This window comes from Crocuta crocuta, unplaced genomic scaffold, assembly GCF_008692635.1.
Source record: "Crocuta crocuta isolate KB4526 unplaced genomic scaffold, BGI_CrCroc_1.0 scaffold3, whole genome shotgun sequence".
Classification (NCBI taxonomy): Eukaryota; Metazoa; Chordata; class Mammalia; order Carnivora; family Hyaenidae; genus Crocuta; species Crocuta crocuta.
This window is the reverse complement of record NW_027529934.1, coordinates 13,732,017-13,745,658: the sequence shown is the minus strand read 5'-3', so window position 1 is coordinate 13,745,658 and position 13,642 is coordinate 13,732,017. Positions and strand designations below refer to the sequence as shown.

Below are 13,642 nucleotides of genomic sequence, written 5' to 3'. Positions count from 1 at the left end.
AGCCACATCCATCCCCCCCACCCCCCCACCCCGGGGTGCCCCAGCTCTCTTTCAGATTTTAGATAACGCTCCTTTCTCTACTTCATGGAAGAGCAGAGGCTGCATCCTTCTGACGCCCACTCCCACAGGCAAACTTCATTTTTTTTTTTTCCAAAGTAACTGCCTTATTTATTTTAGCATTGAGGTGTTTCTTAACCACTTAAATGTATAAAGTGGTTTATAGTTTTTATTAGCTTCCTATCTTTGTTACGTGTCATTGTTGCAGTTCCTGAGGGTGGCTTCCCAGCCCCATCTTCCCCATAAATGCCCTGTAGTTTTACTGTACAATTTTTTATCGTGTGGTTATTTTTAGGAATGCATGTCACATTATAGCAGAATTGAATGTAATAGCAGCATCTCAAGATCAAGAGAAACTCAAAAGAAGTTGGTTCTATCTTGTGCCTTAGACTTGGTAAAAATCCTCTTACTAACTTCTCTAACACCTTGTGTACTTTTCCCTTCCTTATGTAAGCCTTTCCTGAGCAAATGGCAGTTCCAAGAGGGAAGCAACCGTATCTGTCCTGTTCTTTTTTGTTCCTGTAGTCCTAGTACAGAGCCTGATATATGGTAGGTGTGCAATTATAGTGTGAACTCTTACTCTGTGCAGATGTAAGTACTTGCATACTTATTTAGGGAATTCAGATGTTTCTTTTGATTTAGCAACCAGAATGGTTCTTAAGGCTGTGCTTTAAATATTACAAATTATCATTGTGGAAATTTTTCTTTTTATCTTATTTTAGGGAGAGGAGAGAGAGCACATGAGCAGGAAAGAGGGACAGAGAAAGAGTGAATCTTTTTAAGTTTATTTATTTTGTGTGTGTGTGTGTGAGAGAGAGAGAGGGAGAGAAAGAGAATCCCAAGGAGTCTCTACTGTGAGCCTGGAGCCCATTGTGGGGCTCGAACTCACAGACAGTGAGATCATGTTCTGAGTCAAAACCAAGAGTCCGACACTTAACTGACTGAGCTACCCAGGCATCCCTAATTTTTTTTAAAGTTTGTTTATGAGAGAGAGCATCTTTTTTTACGTTTATTTTTATTTATTTTGAGAGAGAGCTAGAAAGCAAGCGGGGGAGGGGCAGAGAGGAAGACAAAATCCGAAGTGGGCTCCATGCTGTCAGCATAGAGCCCAGTGCAGGACTCGAACTCACAACTATGGGATGGTGACCTGAGCCAAAATTAATAGTCAGTTGCCTAATCGACTGAACTACTCAGGCACCTGTAGAGAGAGAATCTTAAGCAGGCTCTGCATGGAGCCCAATATGGAGCTCGATCCCATGACCCGAGCGGAAATCAAGAGTAGGACATTCAAAGTAGTTAATTGAAACTTGAGGTGGCAGAAACATTCTTTTACTGACCTATCAATCAGCAGCCAATTTTTATAGTAGGATTTATGATGTGGTAATTCAGTGGTACTAGAATCATTGTTTCTAATTTTAAGAGACTATAAATCTTGTAAATATTTTCTTAAAAATTCCAGAATTAATTTATATATATTTTGAGAAAATTCAGAAAATGTGGAGAGGCAACTTATTGTCTTACATTCAGATGAAAGATAAAACTTTGAGAAAAAACTAACAAATAATGTTAGGCTTTCATAATGATAAAAGATAATTGAAGCATTTTTTTTGACTGAATCTTCAGCAGCTGTGAGAGCGATGAGTCGTCTTTATTTCTTGAACTGTTCTTCTTAGAGACTGTCACTTCCTCAGTCTGTTGCTCTTTTGCTTTCTGATTTCTCCTGAATCTTTTCCTGTGTTATTTAATATTTTCCACTTCCATATTCCTTGAATGGGGAAGTTTATGGTGAGAAGAATTGTGGTACTTCCTTAGAAGGATTAAGTTGAAGAGGTTAGGAACTATGATAATTATTTTTACCTTGCTTATTTAGTGTATAAAAGAATTTTCTCATTTAACATTGAGTCTCTGAATTTCACAAGGTTAATTACAGAGGACAAGTTCTCCTGTGCAACTTTTCTCAAAATTATAGTCTGAATTTAATTTTCCATTGAAGTATTTAAATAGGGGCTGATCTTGATCAACTTCCCTCTCCCATAAACCTGTGGAACTAGATATTTCTTTATACTAGTCAAAAGATACTCTGAAACAGAACCATTAAAGTAGTAATAATGAAATTATCTGTATTATAGGCTGAAAGTAAACAGTTGTTAAATTTTAAAACTTTTGCTTGTTTATTTTTTTTAAGTTTATTTTCGAGAGAGAGACAGAGAGAGTGAGTAGGGGAGGGGCAGAGAGAGAGGGAGGGAAAGAATCCAAAGCAGGGTCCGCACTGTCAGCGTAGAGCCCAGTGTAGGGCTCAAACTCATAAACTGTGAGATCATGACCTGAGCCAAAACAAACAGTCGGATGCTTAACCGACCGAGCCACTCAGGCACCCCAAATTTTACTTGTTTAATGTTTTATTTTGATGTAATTTCAAACCTATAGAAAATTTGCTAGAATGCAAGAAACTCCCATATATCCTTAACCTAGATTCAATAATTGTGTATACTTTGCCATTTGGTTTATCATAATGTATCTACTTTTCTATGCATATAGTTTTTTTCCTTGAATCATTTGAGAGTAATTTGGAAACATCACGCCCCTCCCCTATGTCCCTAAATACTTCTGTGTGAATTTTCTAAGAATAAGAACATTCTCTTTTGTAATCATATAAACTTATCAAAATCAGGGAATTGAATGTTGATAAGATTCTATTATCTAATCCATAATCCGTAGTCTGTTTTCCTCAGTTGTCTCAATAATGTCCAGTTGTCTCAATTTTCCCCAGTTCAGGATCCAGTCCAGAATCATGCATTGCTTTTAGTTGTCTTTCTTTAGTCTCCTTTAAATTATAGCAGTTTCATAGCTTTTTAAAAAAATTTTCTTAACCTTGACATTTTTGAAGCAGACTATTTTATCACCCACCTGTGCAGATCTTAATGAATGGCATAACTTGCTTCAGATCCCTTTTTGGTTTGTGAGAAATAAAATGTGGCTGAAACTGAAAAAAAGGTATTTTGTAGATTTTTTATTTGAATTTATGTGATATTGCTTGTGATTAGGTTGGATTTAGGTTATGTATTTTTGCAAGAATAATAATACACAAGTATGTATCCTTCACAGATCAACATATCAGGAGGCACATAATGTTCCAGTATTTGTATGTATATATGTATGTATGTATGCATGCATTCATTCATCCATTCATTCTCTTCGATGTATTTACTTCTTTCCTCAAGCCTAACATACCCATAAAATAGTTTCAGAATTGCTAACTCATAACACTGGCTAAGCAAACCTACTAACTAGAGTTTGATATTGCTTACAATTTTTTAAGGTAAAATTTAATTATGGAAAAATACATAAATCTTAAATGAACACTTGGGTGGGTTTTGACAAATACATAAACCCATACTCCTATCTCTGTCAAGACTTTGAAATTTTCTGTCACCCCAGAAAGCTTTCTGGTGCCCCTTTCCTGTTAATAGTGTCCTTCACCACTGACAACTACTTTTCAGACTTTTTTTTTACATTATAGATTAGTTAATCCTTTTTTAGAACTCCATAGAAATGGAGTCATATAGTATGTACTTTCTTGTGTCCAGTTCCTTTTGTTGGCTTAGTATCTGGGATATTCATCCACATTTTTTAAAATTAATCATTCTTTTTCTGGTTGAGTAGTACATCATTGTATGAAAATACCACAGTTTGTTTATCCATTATACTGTGATGGGCATTTGGGTCATTTCCAGTTTGTGGCTGTTCTAAATAAAGCTACTATGAATATTCAAGTACAAGGGTGTATATTTTCATTTCTCTTGAGTAAATGCCTATGAGTGGAACCACTGCATCATAGGGTTGATACATGTTTATCTTTGTAAAGAAAATTTCAAATTTGCCTCATAGTAATTTTACCATTTTATGTTCCCATCACCACTTATGAGATTTCTGGTTGTTCCACATCCTCACCAACACCGGTGTTATTAACTTTTTAAATGATAGCCATTCTTTTGGATGTGAGTGATCTCTCATTATAGCTTTAATTCGTATTTGTCTAATCCCTGATGAGATTGAGTACTTTTTTATGTGCTTATTGACCATTCACGCAGTTTTCTTTTTCTTTTTTTCCACACAGTTTTCTTTGTGAAGCGTTTGTCTGACTGTTTTGGCCTATTTTTAAATATTAGGTTTTCTTTTTACTCATTAGTTGTGGTTTGTATTGTGAATATATTCTCTCATTTTTTGACTTGCTTATTGATGTTCTTAATACATCTTTTATTGAACAGAAGCTTTTGATTTTCATGAATTTATATTTATTAATATTTTCCTATTATTGCATTTTGTGTTCTAAAAAATCTTTGTCCACACTCAGTTTGCAAATATATTCTCCTGTGGTTTATTTTATAAACTTTAAAGCTTTATGTTTTACATTTAGGTTTATTTCCATCACAGATTAATTTTTGTAGATGGTGTGATATGCTATAAATAGCGATTAGAACTTAATGTTTATTATTTTTCTCTATGCAAGGTCAGATTTCTGTTTTTTTTTTCAAACAGGAAAATTTTATGGTTGTAAGACACTTTGATGTGTTATGCTTTTGGGAAAGCCAAGTACTTCATTATTTCTTTAGTATAAAAATGTATAAATTTAGAGACTACATAAACAAAAATGAGATTATTGCTTTATGATAATAGAAATAACTAGGACATTTTAATATTTTTATTTATTTATTTATTTATTTTTAATGTTTTTATTTATTTCTAGGAGAGAGAGAGAGAGAGACAGCGTGAGCAGGGGAGGGTCAGAGAGAGAGGGAGTCACAGACTGAAACAGGCTCCAGGCTCTGAGCTGGCAGTCAGCACAGAGCCCGACGCGGGGCTCGAACCCACGAACTGTGAGATCATGACCTAAGCGAAAGTCGGACGCTTAACCGACTAAGCCACCCAGGCGCCCCTAATATTTTTATTTTTTAAAGTTTATTTATTTGAGAGAGACAAAGACAGTGTGAGTGGGGGATTGGCAGAAAGAGAGAGAGGGAGAGAGTGAATCCCAAGAAGCCTCCATCCACACTGTCAGTGCAGAGGCTGATGTGGGGCTTGAACCCACAAAATCGTGAGATCATGACCTGAGCTGAAATCAAGAATCAGATGCTCAACCGACTGAGCCACCTAGGTGCCCCTAGAACATTTTAATATGTTTAAAAGAATAGATAGGGTATAGGACACCTGGGTGGCTCAGTGTCTGGCTTTTGGTTTTGGTTCAGGTTAAACCTCACGGTTTGTGAGTTCGAGCTCCACATTGGGCTTCATGCTGCTTAGGATTCTCTCTCTCCCACTCATGCTCACTGTCTCTCGAAATAAATTAACTTAAAAAATAAGCCTGGGTGACTCAGTCGGTTGAGCGTCCGACTTTGGCTCAGGTCGTGATCTCACGGTTTCGTGGGTTTAAGACCCCTGTTGCGCTCTGTGCTGAGAGCCAGCTCGGAGCCTGGAGCCTGTTTCAGATTTCTGTGTCTCCCTCTCTCTCTGCCCCTCCCACACTCATGCTCTGTCTCACTCTGTCAAAAATTAATTTAAAAAAGTTAAAGAATAGATATGATACTAAATTTACTATTTCTACAGTAATGAGACAGTGTGAGAACTGTTTTTCATTGTGCAGGCTCTACAACTACATGAATAGTTGTTTAGTTTTCCAGATGAAATTATTTATTCTACAACTTGCAAAGTGATTTGAGTGCCATGTTGTATCTTTATTTTTTAATTTTTAATGTTTTTAAATTTATTTTTGAGAGAGAGATAGAGACAGCGTGAGCAGGGGAGGGTCAGAGAGAGAGGGAGTCACAGAATCCGAAACGGGCTCCAGGCTCTGAGCTGGTTGTCAGCACAGAGCCCGACGTTGGGCTCGAACCCATGAACCGTGAGATCATGACCTGAGCCGAAGTTGGACGCTTACCCGACTGAGCCACCCAGGCGCCCCTGTTATATCTCTTTTATTGCTGGTCTAAAGTCTGCCAGGCTTTCCATTTGAAACCCCTATTTTCAGGAGCAGACATTTGAAAAAAAAATTAACCAGCCCAAAACTTGGCATTCGTGATCTCGGTTCACTATAAGGTACTTGCTTTAACAAAATTTTAAATAGTCAGCTCTTTTTTTTAGAGTTGTAAGCAGCACAGAGAAGAGCAATGGAATTTCTTTGTTTAAACAGATATGGAATATTTTTTCTGGACAATTTATCTCAATTAAATTTACAAAGCAAACTTTCCCCTTCTAGAAATCATTTAAGTATGTGTGTTCTCTGTTCCAGTTCCCACAAGATATTGCCTCAAGACTTCGCTTTTCCTTCATAGCAAATATCCTCTATCCCTGTTCTTGTTTCTGTTCATTTATGGTTTTAAAATTCTCCCNTGTGTTTATTTTTTTTTTTTACAAATAGTTTATTGTCAAGTTGGTTTATTTATTTATATTTAAAATGGCTTTAAATTTTGGCACTTTTTTGTTCATTTCTTCCTTCTTGTAGTGCCTCCCTGGGCAAAACAGTACATGACTCTACCTTTTGGTTGAAAATGAATATTAATTTTGAGAGAAGATGTGGTATAAATAGCAGTGATTTTCTTGAAATTAAATTTCTGAAATACAGACTTTAAAACCTATTCTGAAGAATTGCCACTTAAAGGGCAGGCTTTTAGGCAAGTTTTCTTTGTTCTTCCATGCAGTGTGGATGTCAGTTTGAGTACTTTCACAATCTCTTTTTAACCCACTGTCATTTGCATGATGAACACTTAACTGCTATTGGCCCAGAAAGGTGTTTGTGGGTTTTTTGTCACTCTTATTTCACTTCTTATTTTCTTTAAAACCATTTCCTGAAAACTTAGTCCAGAAATGTAACCTACTGCAGCAAGCGAGATGATCTTCTGGAAATCTTTACTTTTGCTTCACTCTGAAGATAATTTGCTTCAGGCAAGAGACTTTTGGGTGCTGCAGAAATTTCGGAGATCTGGGAAAATGGGGTAATAACATGACACCAGCTCTTAAGCAGCAACATCTGCTGTGGTTCAAAGCCACACAAAGAAAGCTGCTTAAGCAGTTGAATATTTTGGACTGCACGGACAAGTGTGGTTCAACTGCAAGACTGCAGAGTGGAGGAAACTTGAAGTTTAGAGAAGTTGTTTAAAAATGGAGTCGTGGAAGATGAGCATCTTTAAGAAACAAACATCACCTTGTCCTCCAGGCTATCGAAGATCTTTGTCAGAACCTGCTTATGCAAATTCAGAGATAGGAACAAGCTTAAAGAATTATTCTTGGCGTGGTCCAGTGAAAAGCAAGAGGAAGAAAAATGAACATGCTGTTTCCAACCCAGGAAAGCCACTGGGTGCTTATCGGTGGCAAACACATCCCAGCTTTAGGTGGAAAGGGGGCAAAAGGGAGAGATGGCACACTAATAAAGGAGACTTGGAGGAACCACAGCAAAAGGTCGTGCCAAAGATGGTTGGTAATAATGCTTCTTCCTCAGCTAATGAGGACCTTGGAACATCAACAGAGAAGCTGAACCTGGCCAACACCCGGTCACTTCGGGTCCCATTCACCAGATCTATTTCAGAGCCAGAACCCCGCTGCAGTATCAGATTTGTTAGACCGTGGCCGACTTCAGTGAGGTCAGAGGAGTCTGAGCAGCAGGGATATTTCATCCGTGGCATTTTTTCTACTCTTTCCAATGGCTTCTCCAGGATGCTGAGTTTAAGAGGAGAAACAACCAATGAGCCAGTAAGAGAAGGTATATTGTGATGAATAAGGGTTGAAAAGGAAGGGATGGCTCAATTTTAATTACTATTGAAATTTTAATTACTTGTATTTTATAATAAGATAAACCATTCTATATGCTCATTATAAAGCAAATTAGTATAATTTTTAAAAGTGATAAACACTACTACAGAAATCCTTTTTCAATCAGTGATAGTAAGTAATAGTAACAATGGATTTGGTTAAATTAAGGAATTTTTTTATGTTCTACTTGTGAATTCCACTGTGGAGTCTGTATAAAAGGTTTTTGTTTTGGGGTTTTTTGTAACCCTTTTTAAAAATCTCCATTGATCTACTTTTGCAAGTTAAATGCGATTTAGAGGAGAAGTAATCAAATAATTTCCTCATGAGAAAGTTGAGAAACAGAATTTCTGTTATTAATCCCTTCATAAAAACTAACAAATATTATTGGAACTATTTAGAGCAGAACTGTATTCATAGCTTTTAATAGGTTGGAATTTTGATTTGCTTTTGTCATGAAAATACATAATTTGAATATGGAAGCAAGAGATGCAGATCTTGAACTTGTTCAGATGACAGTGTAGAAGTTTGTGTTTGGTTTATTTCAGACAAAAGAACCATCAGTTTTTTTTAAATCTCATTTAGGACTTGTTTAAAGTTAAAAATGTTTTCTTTTGATGGTAGCATTGTTAAATTCAAGAAAAGAACTCAAAGTTTTATCTGATTGCCTTGAAAATGATAGACCTTACCTGCTGAACTATTTCAGTTATGTGTTACAACCCATATTTGTTTGTTGTTTTTGGAAACCTCAGCACTGAAACTCTGATAGTATCTCCATCCACTTAAAGCCACTTTTGGACAAGCTCTTACTATTAGAAAACTTTAGCTTATCTTTACTGTAAGGTTGACCATATCATGAAAATTTTAACTCTAGGAAATTAAGGGGGTTGTTGAAGAATATTGTTGTTTGAGTACAGTTTAATTTCTTTTAAAATGAAGATGAAGAAAGCAATTAAGTAATTGCATAAAATTAAGTAATTTTCCAAATATAGGTGTGACAATAATTCATTATTCCTCCCAAACCTTGTCCTCCCTAGATTTTCCTTTGCTTAGTGAGTTTTAATGATACTATTAAGTTTATCTGTTTTCTTTTTACCCTTGGCTTATAAATAATTACCAAGATTAAAACCTTTTTGCTGTACATATTAACATTCCATTAAAATTTTTGAAAGACTAGATTGTTGGGTTTCCTTGGATGCCAGTATGTGTGTTTCCTTGTTAGGTGATAACAGGATGATGTAAAGGAGTGTCAAAGGGAATTAAGAGTTCGAAATAAATTCTTACAATAGGTACTTTTCAAGGGTTAATATGTGTGCAGTTGATAAAAGGATGCTATAGGGTTTTGTGGGTTTGGGTTGTTTGTTTGTTTTTTTGTCTTCATAAAGATTTTGGGCTTTCGTAGTTAACTTTCAGTTTCTAGTAAATTTGCCAAGCCATTGACTGCCTACTATGTGTGATGTGCTCAAAGACTGTCCCTACTTTTTATACATTTATGGTTTACTTAAGGAGATACAAAATATTTTGTATTATATTCCTAATATATTTCCTAATATTATCACTTATAATCATAGAATGATTATGCATAAACAGAGTTTAAGGTGCTGTTATAAAGGATTTCAAGTCCAATAATTAAAGAACAATACATAGTATTCTTTCCGGTCAGATAAGCAATTTTTATTAAAATTTACCTCACCAGTGAAGATTCAAGCTCTTGAAACTTAAATGTGGTATTTAATACAAAGATTGTTGCCCGTTCTTATCTAGAGATCTCCTTTTCTCTGTGGCCACAGCTTCTACCCAGCATAGGGTGTATGTCAGTGGTGTTCTAACCTTCTATAGTCTTGAAACTTCCTGCATTACTTATTCCTCACAAGGGAAAGAACATGATTGGCCCAGGAGACCTACTTGCATCTATGCCAGTTATCTTCTGTGAAATTTATTCACTGAATCTCTCTTTACACTTTTGTGGAATGCTAATTCTTTCCTCACAAGTGATAAAGAACATACATAGCATTTTCAAATTGTATTTATTTACAGATGACATATAAATAAAAAGTTTTCTCATCAGAGTTGCTATTGTAGTATTGTAGCAAGGTGTGGAATATTAAACCGTAGATATCTTTAAGACTGTGTTAAGAAAATAAATGTATTTCTAATTTGAAACTCATTAGTGTTTGTTACTTTTCTTATTCAATATGAACTGCAAGATATGAGAGGCATTAAGTAATGTACTATGTATTTAAAACATTTAAATGTATTTAAAGCATTTGGCACATAGCATTTGTTCAGTATATATTAAATCTTGTTTCGCTTAAGAAAGTGAACTTACATGGGTATAGTTTAAAAAAAAAAAATAGGGAGGAGGGGGCACCTGGGTACCTCAGTCGATTGAGTGTCTGACTTTGGCTGAGGTCATCATCTCACAGTTCAGGGTTCGAGACCCGCATTGGGCTCTGTGCTGATAGCTCAGAGCCTGGAGCCTGCTTTGGATTCTGTGTCTCCCTCTCTCTGTCTCACTCTCTCAAAAATAAATAAACATTTAAATTTAAAAAAAAAAAATAGGAGAAAGAGGATACCTGATTGTTGAGTGTTATAATTAACAAATGTAAGTAAATTACAATGTTCAGTCTTAAATTCCATGCACCCAAACTTGTTGTGAGCATGTGTATGTTCTGAGCATAAACAAGGAATAACTTTTTGTGTCATAGCTGACTATAATTACCCTCACGCTTAAAGCAGTGAAATATATCATTCTCAGGGTCTCCAACCAATTAAGAAGGGAGAAGCTGAAAGGCTTCAGTGATAGTCCATGCTCAACCCTCCAGTTGTGCAATAAATATTCCTTCATCTGATGTAGGTCAGATAATATGTAGGTCAAATGATACAATATAGAAAAAACGTAACTTGTACTTTTTATAATTCCAACTGCTTTGATCCATGTCTAAGAATGGAGTCTACATGTTTGCAGTAGTGGAAGTAAATTGAAACACCCAGTAAGAGAGGAATAACCATAAACCCATTACAGCACCTCAAATCAACAGACTACAATAGGGCCTACGTAGTTGCCACTTACCAGCTATGTGAAACTTAGAGAAAACTATGTAATTGCACATGGGATGTAAACTCTAAGTTCCTGGGAGGCAATTTCATTCCTAAATTCTTTTTCTTCTTCTGTCAGTAGGTAGAGATAAGAATGAAAGCTTTTTTAAAAATAGGAAAGGAAATTAAATTTACCCCATGTGGTTCTTTTTTCTGGTTACAGTTTATGTCTGGTTAAACTGACATTATATATGATGTTATAGTAATAAGAATATCCTCTCTTTCCAGTGTTTGTTATACTTTTAAAGACCCCCTAACTTGGGAATTAGAAGGCTTTTTTTTTCTTTCTAGATAATTTTCTTTTAATATGCTCATTCAATTTTTAAAGCAGTTTATTGAGTTCCTGAAACCCTGTTTTTAGTGCTGAGAATATTGCACATTATTTTATTAAGTGACTAAAAGCTTCTTCACTTATTTTAGGGAATCATTAGCCAAATTAGAAAAACTAAAAATACTGTACTTTCATAAGATATACATCTAATATAGTGGTGTATATTAGTATAAGAATTTATACATTGTTTCACATGTTCTTACAATTGGAGCTTTTATTTACTTATGAATTAAAAGAGGTGTCTTTGCACAATACAGAGAAATATGTTCCCTTTCTGACATTTCTCCTAAGGATTGCTGCATTTCAGCAATTCTTTTTTTTTTTTTTATTTATTTTTAGGAGAGAGAGAGACAGCGTGAGCAGGGGAGGGTCAGAGAGAGAGGGAGTCACAGACTGAAACAGGCTCCAGGCTCTGAGCTGGCAGTCAGCACAGAGCCCGACGCGGGGCTCGAACCCACAAACCGTGAGATCATGACCTTTGCGAAAGTCGGACGCTTAACCGACTAAGCCACCCAGGCGCCCCTGCATTTCAGCAATTCTGTGTAACACCTACCCACCTATAGTATTAGCTGTTAATATTTGCTATTAGTTAGCTAGTAATTTTAGCTATTTGTATTTTCAGTATTAATATTTGCATATTGCTTATTAATATGTACCAAATCATTCCTTTCTGCATGATTTTAGCATATGTTTAAAATCTTCTGAGTGTCTTTATGTCCGTTTAAAAATATTTTCCTGGGGCACATGGGTTGCTCAGTTGGTTGGGTGTCCAACTTCAGCTCAAGTCATGATATTGCTGTCTGTGGGTTTGAGCCCCATGTCAGGCTCTGTACTGACAGCTCACAGCCTAGCGCTCGCTTCAGATTCTGTGTCTCCCTCTCTGTGTGCTCCTTCCCTGCTTGTGTTTTCTCTCTTTCTCTCTCTCAATAATAACTAAACATTTTTTTAAAATTCCTGGAATTTCTCTTATTTCACAGATTTTTTTCTGTTTCTATAAGCAATAAGGTTTTTTTCTCCTACAAAATGAAATAAACTTTTCTCTAATTATAAAAGTAAAAAAAATTATTGTATAAATTTTTTCAGGCAAAAATATAAGGAAGGCCATTAAAACAGGTCTTAATAATCCCTAAGGATTTTAATCAAGTAATTAAAATTTATAATTTTATTTTCAGGTACCAAACAGGTAGATGATAGTAATATAATTTGCTGCTTAGTCCTTATGTTGGAGTTAGATCTGGGGTTAAATTCTGGCTGTCTTTTTAGTTGTGGTAGACATAACTTATCCAATTCTGTTTTCTTGGTAAGAAAATAGAGCTGCCCCCAAGTATCCATCAATGGACAAATGGATAAAGAAGATATGTGTGTGTGTGCGCGTGTACGCATGTGTGGGTGTGTACACACACAAACACACACACTGGAATATTACTCAGCTGTAAAAAAAGAATGAAATCTTGGCATGTGCAACAACCTGGATGGAGCTAGAGAGTATAATGCTAAGCAAAATAATTCAGACAGAAAGACAAATACTGTATGATTTCACTCATAATGTGGAATTTAAGAAACAAGAAACAAGCAAAGGAAAAAAGAGAGAGATAAGCCAAGAAATAAACTTTTAACTATAGAGAACAAATTAATGGTTACTAGAGGGGAGGTGGAGCAGGAGAGATGAGTGAAATAGGTGATGGGGTTTAAAAAGTACACTCCCCATGATGGCCTGTGAGTAATGTATAGAATTGTTGAATCACTATACTGTATACTTGAAACTTATATAGCACTGTATTTATATTGGAATAAAAATTAAAAACTTAATTATAAAATGAAAATAGAGCTGTAAATTAGATAGTGTGGAGTTGTAACAAGGATTAAATGAATTAGTATGTATCAAGTGCTTTGTCTACTGCATAATAGCTTTAAAATAAAAATCATCTGTTCATGAGGATACATCCTGGAGTCTTCTTGGAATAGACTTAAGAAATGTTTCAGTCCTTATTCTACATTTATAAAACATTTATTAAGATAACCAGTTTTGTCTAAGTGATATTTTCTAAATGTGTTCTCAAATTCTGCGAATACTTTATTTTAGCTTCGTATTTACTAACTGCTTAGTTATATTTTTTTGCAATTTTTTTTTTTTTACAATATGTAGACCTCCCAACCAAAAGCAGTGTGTGTGTATGTACACTTCCGTTTGTTCATAACTTCTTTAATTTTTCCATTGGGGCTTTGCAAATATTTTTAATAAAAGAAAAAAATTAACCACACATTTTATTATACTTGTGATTGAGCTCTCTTTTTACGCATATTTTACAGTTAATTTTAAAGATGATTAAAAAGTATGTTGATTTTTGTACTGAG

The 13,642-nt window shown here is 35.3% G+C and overlaps 1 protein-coding gene across 6 annotated transcripts in view; it reads left to right on the top strand.

The window, feature by feature from the left end:
- RASAL2 (RAS protein activator like 2) overlaps positions 1-13,642 on the top strand; it is a 324,900-nt gene that overhangs the window by 108,200 nt on the left and 203,058 nt on the right. Inside the window, exon 1 of one of the 6 annotated variants that reach the window (XM_077763309.1) lies at positions 7,352-7,810. The exons of the other annotated variants lie outside the window; for them this stretch is intronic. Coding sequence (XP_077619435.1) covers positions 7,522-7,810 — 289 coding nt within the window. The 5' untranslated portion in view covers positions 7,352-7,521. Of the gene's footprint in view, positions 1-7,351; positions 7,811-13,642 lie in introns of those variants that run through there. 6 annotated transcript variants of the gene reach the window in all.